This window comes from Limulus polyphemus, unplaced genomic scaffold (genome assembly GCF_000517525.1).
Source record: "Limulus polyphemus unplaced genomic scaffold, Limulus_polyphemus-2.1.2 Scaffold85, whole genome shotgun sequence".
Classification (NCBI taxonomy): domain Eukaryota; kingdom Metazoa; phylum Arthropoda; class Merostomata; order Xiphosura; family Limulidae; genus Limulus; species Limulus polyphemus.
In genome coordinates, this window is record NW_013665695.1 from 231,121 (window position 1) to 241,878 (window position 10,758).

A 10,758-nucleotide genomic window follows, 5' to 3' on the forward strand; every position below is an offset into this window, starting at 1 on the left:
AACTGTAAATAATTAAGGAAAAAAGTGAATAAAATAGGCATAAGATGCAATTATTGTGGGTTTGCTCACCCCTTTCATACAAAAATAAGCTGCACTAGAGTACAATCAGGTATCTATATTTTATGTTGTGATTGGCTGTCATCCAAATAATCACAGTGCCACACCAGCAGTCATACTACTGCCAACAGAAGTATGATGAATAAACTCGTGGCTCTAAATTTAAAAATACCATATAGAAAAGCTGTATCAGTGTGTTTTGGTTAGAAAATATTATAAATATTATTTTTTTGTGATTCCCGTACGTGTATACCTGTGTATTTTAATTATCATTAATTACTTCAATAATGTATATAAAGAAAAGCATTTTTGAAAATTGATGAGTCAATATTTTTGAAACAGTATGCATGAAATATTACTATCACTTGCTTGAGTATGGAAGTGTGTTGTGCTGACAATACATTAATAAACAATGATTTATAAGCATAAAGAAGTGGTTTATTTTGGTGGAACTAAATCTTTTGACAAGACACTGGTCTGTCTTATTCAAGTATGATCATTGTTTGCCAATTTACTATTATGACTTAGCAATTGAAATTAAAACCAATGCAGTGGAGTCTCTTACGAGTAGACAAAATGGGATTAAAATATAATTGAAGTCTAAAATTTTTGGTTAATTCTCAGGTCCATTGCTTTCTATTCAATTGTTAATCTAAGTTCATCATTTCAGAATAATGTCTTAGTTGGGAACTAAACATTTGGTTAATTCTGTATAACAAGTTAAGAACAAAGCTTTTCTCAGTAGTGGTGAGAGAAACCCAAAATAACTTCCACTTGACAATTTTGGTTACTTTTGTATGCCTTTTGATTTGTAAGTACAAATATAACATTATCATGATAAAATGAATGTTATATTGATGAAATATGTAAATACTAGTAAAAAAACTGATCCAAAAAGACAGGAAACCAAAGCCTACCAAATTTGAATCCTCCAATATGCATTTGTAACTTTACTGCCCATAAACAGACAAAAGAAAATAAGGGGGCCTTCTAGCTTCAGGAAACCAAAGCCTATGATGAGCAATATCTACTTTACCTGAAGAGTGTCTTCCCAGCATTGATCCTTGTCCCAGCATTTTTTGATCACAGTTATTTTCTAATCACATCAACTACATTATTGCAAAACTTCTTTTAAAACCACATATCTTATAAATACTTGATAATCATTCAAAAACTTCTCTTCATAACAAACGGCAAATTAATTTTACTCGTTGCTAAATAAATCCTTGGTGTAAAAACTCCCTCCTTGACAGATATTTATACAGTGTGACTGACTCTTGGCATTTATGATTATGGTATTTTGCTATAGTTATTAAACATATGTACATAAGTCTATTCACTGGAACAAGTCCTGATTTTGATTGGACTTCTTTCTAAATTATTACAAGTTTAGTTTAAAATTTGTTTTGCACAAGTGACAACACTACTTATATTATTAACAGATGAAATTAATTCTGGTTTTGAATTGTAGACTACCTGTGTTATTTATCGTTCTGAATTATATTTTACTTTTGCATGTACAAGTTATACATTGTTGTGCTATTACATCTTATCACATGGTCATCCAAGCACTTTATGCTTAAAAATTGAAAGTAGTTAAGTTTGTGCTAAGGACTAGAAACAATGATATATAAATACACTCATGATGGAACTAAGTTTGGTAACACTAATGAAGCATTACAAAGAAAAAAAACTGTCCAAAATAAACATTTTACTTGAAAGCAAATTATTAAAAGCTGTAGAAACCAAATCACTGGTAATTTAGAAAGGGCTATATAAATAACATTTGATTTTTTCTGATCAATGATGTAGATATTTGTCCATGTTAGTTGGTTTTTGATAAGCTTGTTGAGTTGCATTTGTCAAGGACACAAAGAAAGGGTAACTTGCATTCTAGTTATATTTCCAAAGTGAATTTGATGGTAGGTTGTTGAGAATTGAATTGTTAAAAAAAAAAAAACAGAGAAAAGGCCAACACCTACCATTGAAATCCTTTAAAGAAAAAGTAAATGGAAGAAAACTTGCATCAATAATTTGAAATACATCTATCAAGATAATAGTTCTGGAGAAAAGTGTAATGAGTGCTTGGACAAACCTCTGTCAAAATCAATATCTTCTTGTTTTGTAGCAGCTTTTAACATCTCCATGCTTGGCTCATCCATTCCTCCTGGCCAGAAAGGGATATTAGTCGAGCTTCCACGAACAGCTTCAGATGGAGGGCCTGGAGCTCGCTGCAAGGACATAGAGTTTTTTGCCGTGGCTCCTTGTTCTTCAGTTTTTACCTATTTATGGAGAAATAGTAATGAAGGAAAAATTCTCTATAAACTTAATTTTTAAAAATCTATGGAATATCAAATACAAGAGAGTATTAACTTTCATTTAGTGCTCTATGTATGGAAGAACTGAAAAATTAAAAATAATATGTAACATAATTTTTTATCTTGCTTATGAAAGGAATGCATAAAATTTTTTTATTATTCTAATATTTAACACTACAAATAAAAGTATGTTGTGAGGTTTAAATAAATATATTAGGTTTTCAAATACAGTAGTTTTTATGTAATAAGATTAACTTGGCTTTTTCATTAGTTTTTGTGCACATTTAACATAAAGTAACAGTTGTAATGTCTAAAAAATAAACAGGAACAGAACATGTGAAACTGTGATAAAAAAATGTGAGCTTTCTTCTTTATAAAATGCTTTTTTTACATAAAGCTTTTTATATGTTAGAAGTTGTTTGCTTATAAATAGCTTCTGTGAAAAATGTTTCATGGGTTCACAATTTTTACAGACTTATTGCTTTTGGCAACTAGTTATTATGATGATGGCAATAAAATTACATGCATAAAGAAAATATTTCTAAAAAACACACTGCTATATTAAAGCCCACATGTTCTCTATGTATCCAATGAATTCTAAGCTAATATACAATGGAGTATTATGAAATACAATTACAAACTCAAGTCAAGATTTTGAATGTGCCACCTTTAGACGTTTCTTCATTAGTAACATTTGAAATACTGGATAATCTACTTCCATGACTTTTTAAAAATCACCTCATGATAAAAGTTTTTGTTATAATGTGGAAAATCTAGATATTTATTCAAAATTCAGTGCCACACAGAGTTTGAGTACATTATATTTAAATGATTTTGGAGCCTCATCAGGTCATTACAGTCTATGTCACCATTTGTCATACTCTATCTGATGGCCATGCATTTTGACAATAGCACTGCAGGTAATTTCTATTGCAAGAGGCTCCATTATAAGGTTTTCATGTCTAAAGCATACTACTCTTCCCTGATGGCTTTTCACAATCCCTCTCGTGTACAAGGATAATGATGTCCCAGCACCCATTTAAACAGTATGATTACACAAAAATCCAAAGATCCAGTGACTTGACCAGTATGTCTTCATGTGGAACACCATGAATACCTATTTCACTCTCCAGCTGCTTGACGTATGCAACAGTTGAAAGGATATGTATAAGCAACTTGTGTACTTGTGACTTATCTCAATTCTCCAGATGGAAATCCTTCTTGATTATGTTGCTTACTATTGCCAGGATCACGTGCATGGCTTTTGCTATCGACCTTGTGTTTGTGGATTCTCACCATTAACAAGAAACTGTACTTTGCTTACCATGTCTGAGGTATGAGTTGTTGTAGGTTTTCTTTTAGATCGTCCTGGTTCCCCAAGTTAATCCTTATGTCTTTATTTTCCAATGCCATTAAATACAAGGGATATATGCATCTTGACAATTCTAAATACACAACATGAACATGGTTATGATCCAATTGTATAAATAATTTTGCATCAGAAAAGTCTGTTTCATACTCTTCCCAAAAGTGATCCATTTTTGGTGTCAAAAACAAATGTAGTTGTGATACATTTCATTCCACTATGATTTTACACCAGATGTGTTTGTCATGTGACTTGAATATTTATAATCATTTTAATATCAAATACTAAACTCTGTACAAACATGCTAAAACCTCTATTGGTCATTAAGCGAATTACAACCTTTTAGAATCAAATGTTACAACAACACCAGGTCTGTGATGAGATCACAGCTAGCTGTGTAGTCAGATAAAAAATGACAACATAAGAACTGTTTTACAAATTGCAACATAAATAAGACTTGTTACATAGGGTTTCATATAATTTGTTCCATCTAAAACTTTCTGTAAAACTTTAAATTGTAATTCTTACAAAATTAGTAGATTCACACTATTAAAACCATTTTTTACAATATGTGCTTATAAAAGTACTTCGTTTAACAACTGTTTTTTTAGTATTTATTAACAAGTTGTTCTATTTTACTGAAATCATTAAAAGTGTCAAATGGTTATTTTTTGGCAATAATAAAAATTTAACTTTAATTTGAAAAACTCAAATATTTATTGTTTACTAGTGAAATGTGTTAAAATTTGACAAAATATATAGAATTGTAGTATTTTATTCAATTCATATTCTTATCTAACCATAGAAAATTTAATATTTGGCTACTAAGATATGCTCTTTCTAAAAGTTCCAAGACTAAAAACCATCTCCAGCAATGTTGATACTAAAAATATTCATCCCACATTTTAATTAGTCATCCCTGTTTATGCATTTGTTAAGAGAAGAACGACCTTATAATACCCTTTCTTTAAAATTTTGAGCTAGTCATCCATGATTTTGTACTTTTTAATGGAATTCTCATAATCAATGAAACACTGAATTTGTACACAAAAGTTTAGAAAATTACACAATAAACCTATTCAAAACTTAAATAAAATCATGTTCAAACATGCTGACTATGTGCATTTTCTATAAAATATAAAAATGGAATATTTATTGTTAGCATTAAATGACAGAGGATATTCTGAAAACTGGTTTTAAAAAATCATTTTGATGTTACAGCATTACACAAAAAATATGATTTAAAGATTTTACAGCAGAAAAAGGTTTTTTGTTAAATTTCAGTAACATATAGACAAAAAATTAACATACATTCATAAGAGCTGCTTTTAGTAGGCTTTACATCTCTACATATAATTGTTTTTTGTGTATTTCTTTTTCTCTTCTTCTTTTACATATTCATACACAATGGACAGACAGACATCTGTTTTCCCAAATTATGATATTCTCCTAATAGAACATGTCTAAGTTTGACAAATTATATAGAGTTGTGGTAATTGAAACCATGGTTTAAAACTAAGGGACATCAAATTCATGAATTCATATTGGAAAAGTTGGTTACAAAACTTCCTTGTAGAAAACATTTTCAATATTTAAACCTTTGTAGACATAGATTTTAACCAATCAAATAACTGTACTATGGATAGAGCTATGAAGAACTGCCATGGGAAAAACTGACTCAACTAAATTCAACACCAACAGACAAAATTAAATACAACAGAAAATGTTTGAGTTAATATATATGTTTAACCTGATTGCACAATTACCTCTTTAAAGCCCAACAACTGACCAGTGGTGGGATCTCTGTCTACTTGTAGAGAAGTCTGTAGTGGTTCCAAGTCCAAAGAATATAAAGATGCAACGTTAGGTTTTCGTGGAATAAACCTAAAAAAAAAAAACACGAAACTTATTAACATATTGTAAAAACAAAACAGTATATGGCAAATTCTGAGCCTTAATAGGAATATTTTGTTGACTTTGTATAAACTGACATTGCAAAAGCTAACGTTTCCTTATCACACAACAATGCAAAAATTTTCTACTGCTTTTATTAGATATAAAAAAACATCCCAAGAAAAACATTTTTTAGAAAACCTTTATATCTTTGAAATAGAAAAGGTAAAGTATAAATATATTTCCTACATATAACTGTTCCTTCTAAAGTCTTTATAATATGTTGATTTTATTATTTGCAATAGTGTTTTTTCCCAACTCACTTACATTTAAACTGATTATCTAGATGTAATACCCTATTTCTGAATATGGTTAACATATTAATAGGGGAAGGCTTACAAACTTCTAATTTAAGATATTGTTTTTTAATTATTATATATATATATATATATACACACCTTATTTTTGCTTCAGAGTAGCTTAACAATTAAACAAGCTAATCTTGATCTCTTACTTTTGAACATGGTCAACATGATGAATAGGAAGTTTCTCTGCATGATCTAGAAATTCCAATAATTGAGTCTTGAAGTCTGATAATAGTGGAGGGGGTCCAAAAGGAAGCTTGAACACAAATATTTTCTTATAAGAAATGACTAAAAATTGAAGAAATTCAGTATTCTTAACCACAATTACCAAGAACTTCTGATCAAAAGTAAGCCAACATGTAGAACAGAAATAAAAATTAAACTTATTACTTGATGAAGCCAAAAAAACTGACTACATGTATTAAATTTTATAAATCAATGCTCAGTTAGGTATTCTCATTGTTAATGAAATATGCATTGAAAGCCCTCAGAGCAAGAGAAACAAAATAATAATAAAAATAGCTAATGAGAACACAACCATCCACAAACATATATATATACATATATATAGCAATTTACACTAAATGTCTATAAATAACTAACCATACATTAATGAAAACAAAACACTATAAATTTAATTCTAACTTGAAACTTTTATTTTACTTAATATTGAGAAAATGTAATATAACAAAAGCTACTACACACTGAGAAAAAAATATTACAGAACCTAAACAAAAACAAAATCCTATATGAACATTTTCCAGAGAGCCAAGACTCTTCACATGCTTTTTGAAGAACAATTTTGATACTGAGGTTAAAATTCACTCATCAACTTGTACACACAATTTTTGAGCTGGCAACTTTCAAAATCTGTTTGAGTTAGACTTTGAAAAAAATAAGATGATAGTGTGCTGTGAGTGCTAAAGGGGGGCCTATGGGCATGCTCCCCCAGAAAATTTGTTACTTACTGAAGCAAATGGTGCATTTCTTAGGTGAATACAATGCTGAATTTAACCTGGATCCAGCTGGTCAACCAACCTCAGTGAATGACAAAAACTGCTAATGTGACCAAAAGATGGAATTTTTTTTACTAATGCATGTGAGCTTGAGTAGAGGCCCAGATGAATTAGTCACATACTCAACAGGTAACTGTTAGTAGCTCTGACACATACACACACTTAAATTAGATTTAATGTATTTTACATGCTTTGATGCAGCTTAGCTTTTATTTTAACCCTAGAATGCAGTCCAAGAGATCCGGCATGATTTCCGATGTGCAGTAATTCTACTACAAATACATATGTTGCCAAGACCTTTCTTTTATTCCTCTACAATTTAGTGACAAATATTTCTGTTGGAGTCATATTTTTTTTCAGCAAATATACAATATTGTTTGTATGGGTCTTCCAGACCCAACTACTGGAACAGTGTAAAGTATTTCAGGACTACATTATAGAGCTAAGACAATCTAATATAAGAATCATTCCAAGCAGTTATAATATTATTTGCTCATTACCAGAAATATATTCTTTTTTCTAGAGCTATTGATAGAAAAACTATTACTAGCACAGCTATGTCAACCTAAACATATATATATATATATATATATTAGTGTATTTTTAAATATGCAGTAGAAAAAGTAATTTGTCTCACTGTTGACTTTGGTACAGGAGGGGATTCTTGATCTTTTCGTTGTATGTCTACTTTCCCAGTGGACCCAAGCTCCACAATTTCTAAGTCAAATGAGAGTAAATCTTCGATGCTGAGAACATCAGCCATTCTTCTTTTCTCTTTGAAGGGATCAGTATTATAAATCACAGGTTATCTGTAATGAAACAATGAAGCTAAAGTCTAAACAGTAAATTATTTAATAAATCATTGCATAAGAGACTAGTTTTGTAGTTGAATTTCAATGAAATTGGTTGTGAAGTTAGGAAATATGTAAACAATTTTATTTTATTTTCCCGTTGGGAGAATAGGGCTAATGTGAAAACCTCATGGGACTGTTTTGGGATAATTGTGGTTATTATTTTATATCAACAATGTTTATAATTTCATGAACCACAATGTTTGTAAATTTCCTGATGATATCAAAATTCTGATGAAGGCTGATGTTCAGATAACGTGTCAGGGCAGTCTTAGTGGCTGGAAAAGAATGTGGCAAATGAATTTCAGTGTTAAAATGTAAAGTGATATATTCAAAGTAGGAAAATGTTTGTTCTTGTTGAAATGGAGAAATATTTAGTTACAACTACTGAAAAAAAACTAGAAGCTTTCTGCTGATTGCTTAACTGTAGTGAAAAAAGCTAATTTGTGTTCTGGGATATATTAATAGATATTTATATTTAAGAATAAAAAGTTATTGTATAAGGCTGTTGAAAATAATCTGGAAGGCTGCTTGTGGTTTCTGGTCTTCTTACAACATGAAAGATTTTAGCATGCTTGAAAAATTAGAAAGACTGGCTACTAGAATAATATCCAGTTTGAAAACATTGAGTTATTAAAAAAAAACTTAATACAATACTGACCCATAAAACTGTGCAAATTTACATGCTGAGGAAACACTGTTAAATGCTTCTTGTACAAAATAAAAGTTTGATGTTGCAATCACTTTTAGTCATATATGTCATATGTATAATTAATGTAGCAGGGATAAAGAAATACATAACATAAACTGTTTGAACACTATAACTTTATTTAGGAACATGAAAATTGATATAAATGTTCCTTGTGAACATCGTCATAGCTTGAATTAAAAACTTTGTAAATTTTCTGCCATGTTAATGAACTATGAGCAATTAATTTTAATTAATGCCTTTGCTAGTGGTAATTAGTCTCATACCATTTTTGAATTTTAAAAAATTCAAGCTATGAGGATGTTTACAAAGAGCATGTTATAGGAAGTGTTTAACAGTTTTCCTCAGCATGTAAATTTGCCTAGATTTAAGAGTCAGTGCATCCTTAAATACTTAGTATTTTTTTAAATTATTGAAGCAAAGAAAATTACATTTGACTTTATTCAGTTGTTTGGAACTGTTTCAGGTTTTAACAATCTGCCTGTGAGTGGGAGAATTTTGGACATTAGAAAAAAAAAGTTCAAGCTTTGCAAGTCTGGATCAAAACTATATCAAAAATTTCGTTTCTAATTAAGAATTATAAAGTTACAGAATAGTTTGTCTTGAGTTACAAAGTATGCACATTTGTTAGATAAATGGATACAAATAGTTACATTTAGTTTACTTTGCAAGGTTGCCACTGTTGAACACAAATTAATCAATAAGTACAAAATAAAATTGTTTCATTCATACCATCAATAATATTGTTTATCAAACATTTAATAAATAGTATATTACAAAATGCACATTATATTTGTAACAGTTATTTAAAACTCAAGCACATGAACTAAATGATCATTATATGTATAATTTCAAGAAAATATTTGTTATAGTTTTATGGAACAACTACATAACATTTTTATATATAATAATTATATACTATCTGAAACCTGTACAGCATAAAAAATAACTATTTGAAAAACTTAAGTTTTTATAATCATATAACTCTAATCAGCTATTATTAAAAGCATAAAACAAAAGGTGTCATAACTATTAACTTATAAAGGCCACATAATACTTTATCAATCAGTAAAGAATATAATGTGACAATGCACATTTTTAGAAATTAGCATTTAACACTTAAATTACAAACTTGTTCATATCAAATATGCCAACATATTGCATTGTATTATTATCAATCAATTTTACATTTTTGCTGTCATAACATTAACTAAAACGAACTGATAAAAAATTTAAACCAAAGAAGTAATTACTAAATATGTTGGATTAATTTCAATATTGACACCAGTTTGACTAATTACTCTACCGAAGATACAACTCTTAATAATAATAAAAATATTATCATACGAATTTACGGTTTGTTATGTAAACTGGAGAGTTGTACTCGTTGTTAGATATAAATAAAACACAATCTATTACTCCAGGATACATCAGTTATATTTAACTTTAAGCCAATGTTTCGCCATTTACTACTACTGTCCTAGTACTACTACTAGCAAGTTCAGCAAGCGCCTCGTTGCCCCTATGAAGCTGTAAATATAATGGCGAAACGTTGGCTTAAATAAAACCATTTACATTTTCTGGTGTATTATTATTAATATTAGGTCGTGATTTATTGATCTTTTTAACAGTAACAATATTCCTATTCCATTTATGACAATATACCAGTACAAATATATTACAGATAGGCTACGCACATTTGAAACCAAAATCAGCACAAAGTTAGTCAGTAGCATAAATAAAAACAAACTGTAATGTAAAAACCAATATATTAGTATAAACATACACTTCCAACAATCACTTCAATACAGCACATTTCTAACCTCAAACCACACGTGTCTGTCCTTATATAAACTTAGTACTATTATTAGCGCCATCTGACATTATATTTCGCTTTTACAATAATATTTGCATGGGTGTAGTTTTTTTTTTTTTTTTTTAGTTGCGAGTTATGGGGGCGGCCATCAGCAGATGATATGCTCCCATATTCCCTGATCCGATTTTAGTTGACGGAAGTTGGCATGTTTGGTGTGACACGACCCTCAGATTACGAGTCGGGTGCCCTAACCACCTGGCCATGCCGGGCCGCATGGGTGTAGTATGGTAGCAAAACATATTTACATGTATGGTGATGTAATTCGAATTTTGTATTTCACTAATATTATGGTAAGAAATTTCTGTTA

At 29.8% G+C, this 10,758-nt stretch overlaps 1 protein-coding gene across 4 annotated transcripts in view; it reads right to left on the minus strand.

Annotated features, from left to right (window-relative positions):
• The window catches only part of LOC106468078 (helicase SKI2W-like), a 51,269-nt gene extending 40,840 nt beyond the window's left edge, over window positions 1-10,429 (minus strand). Inside the window, exons 1-5 of one of the 4 annotated variants that reach the window (XM_013928482.2) lie at window positions 10,362-10,429; window positions 7,653-7,824; window positions 6,149-6,255; window positions 5,508-5,625; window positions 2,153-2,339 (exon numbers count right to left, since the gene is read on the minus strand). In XM_013928482.2, the coding sequence (XP_013783936.1) occupies window positions 2,153-2,339; window positions 5,508-5,625; window positions 6,149-6,255; window positions 7,653-7,778 (538 nt within the window). In that variant the 5' untranslated portion in view covers window positions 7,779-7,824; window positions 10,362-10,429. Of the gene's footprint in view, window positions 1-2,152; window positions 2,340-5,507; window positions 5,626-6,148; window positions 6,256-7,652; window positions 7,825-9,922; window positions 9,990-10,272 lie in introns of those variants that run through there. The other 3 variants (XM_022396982.1, XM_022396994.1, XM_022397002.1) reach the window with 3 other exon arrangements.
• Window positions 10,430-10,758: the final 329 nt, after the last annotated feature.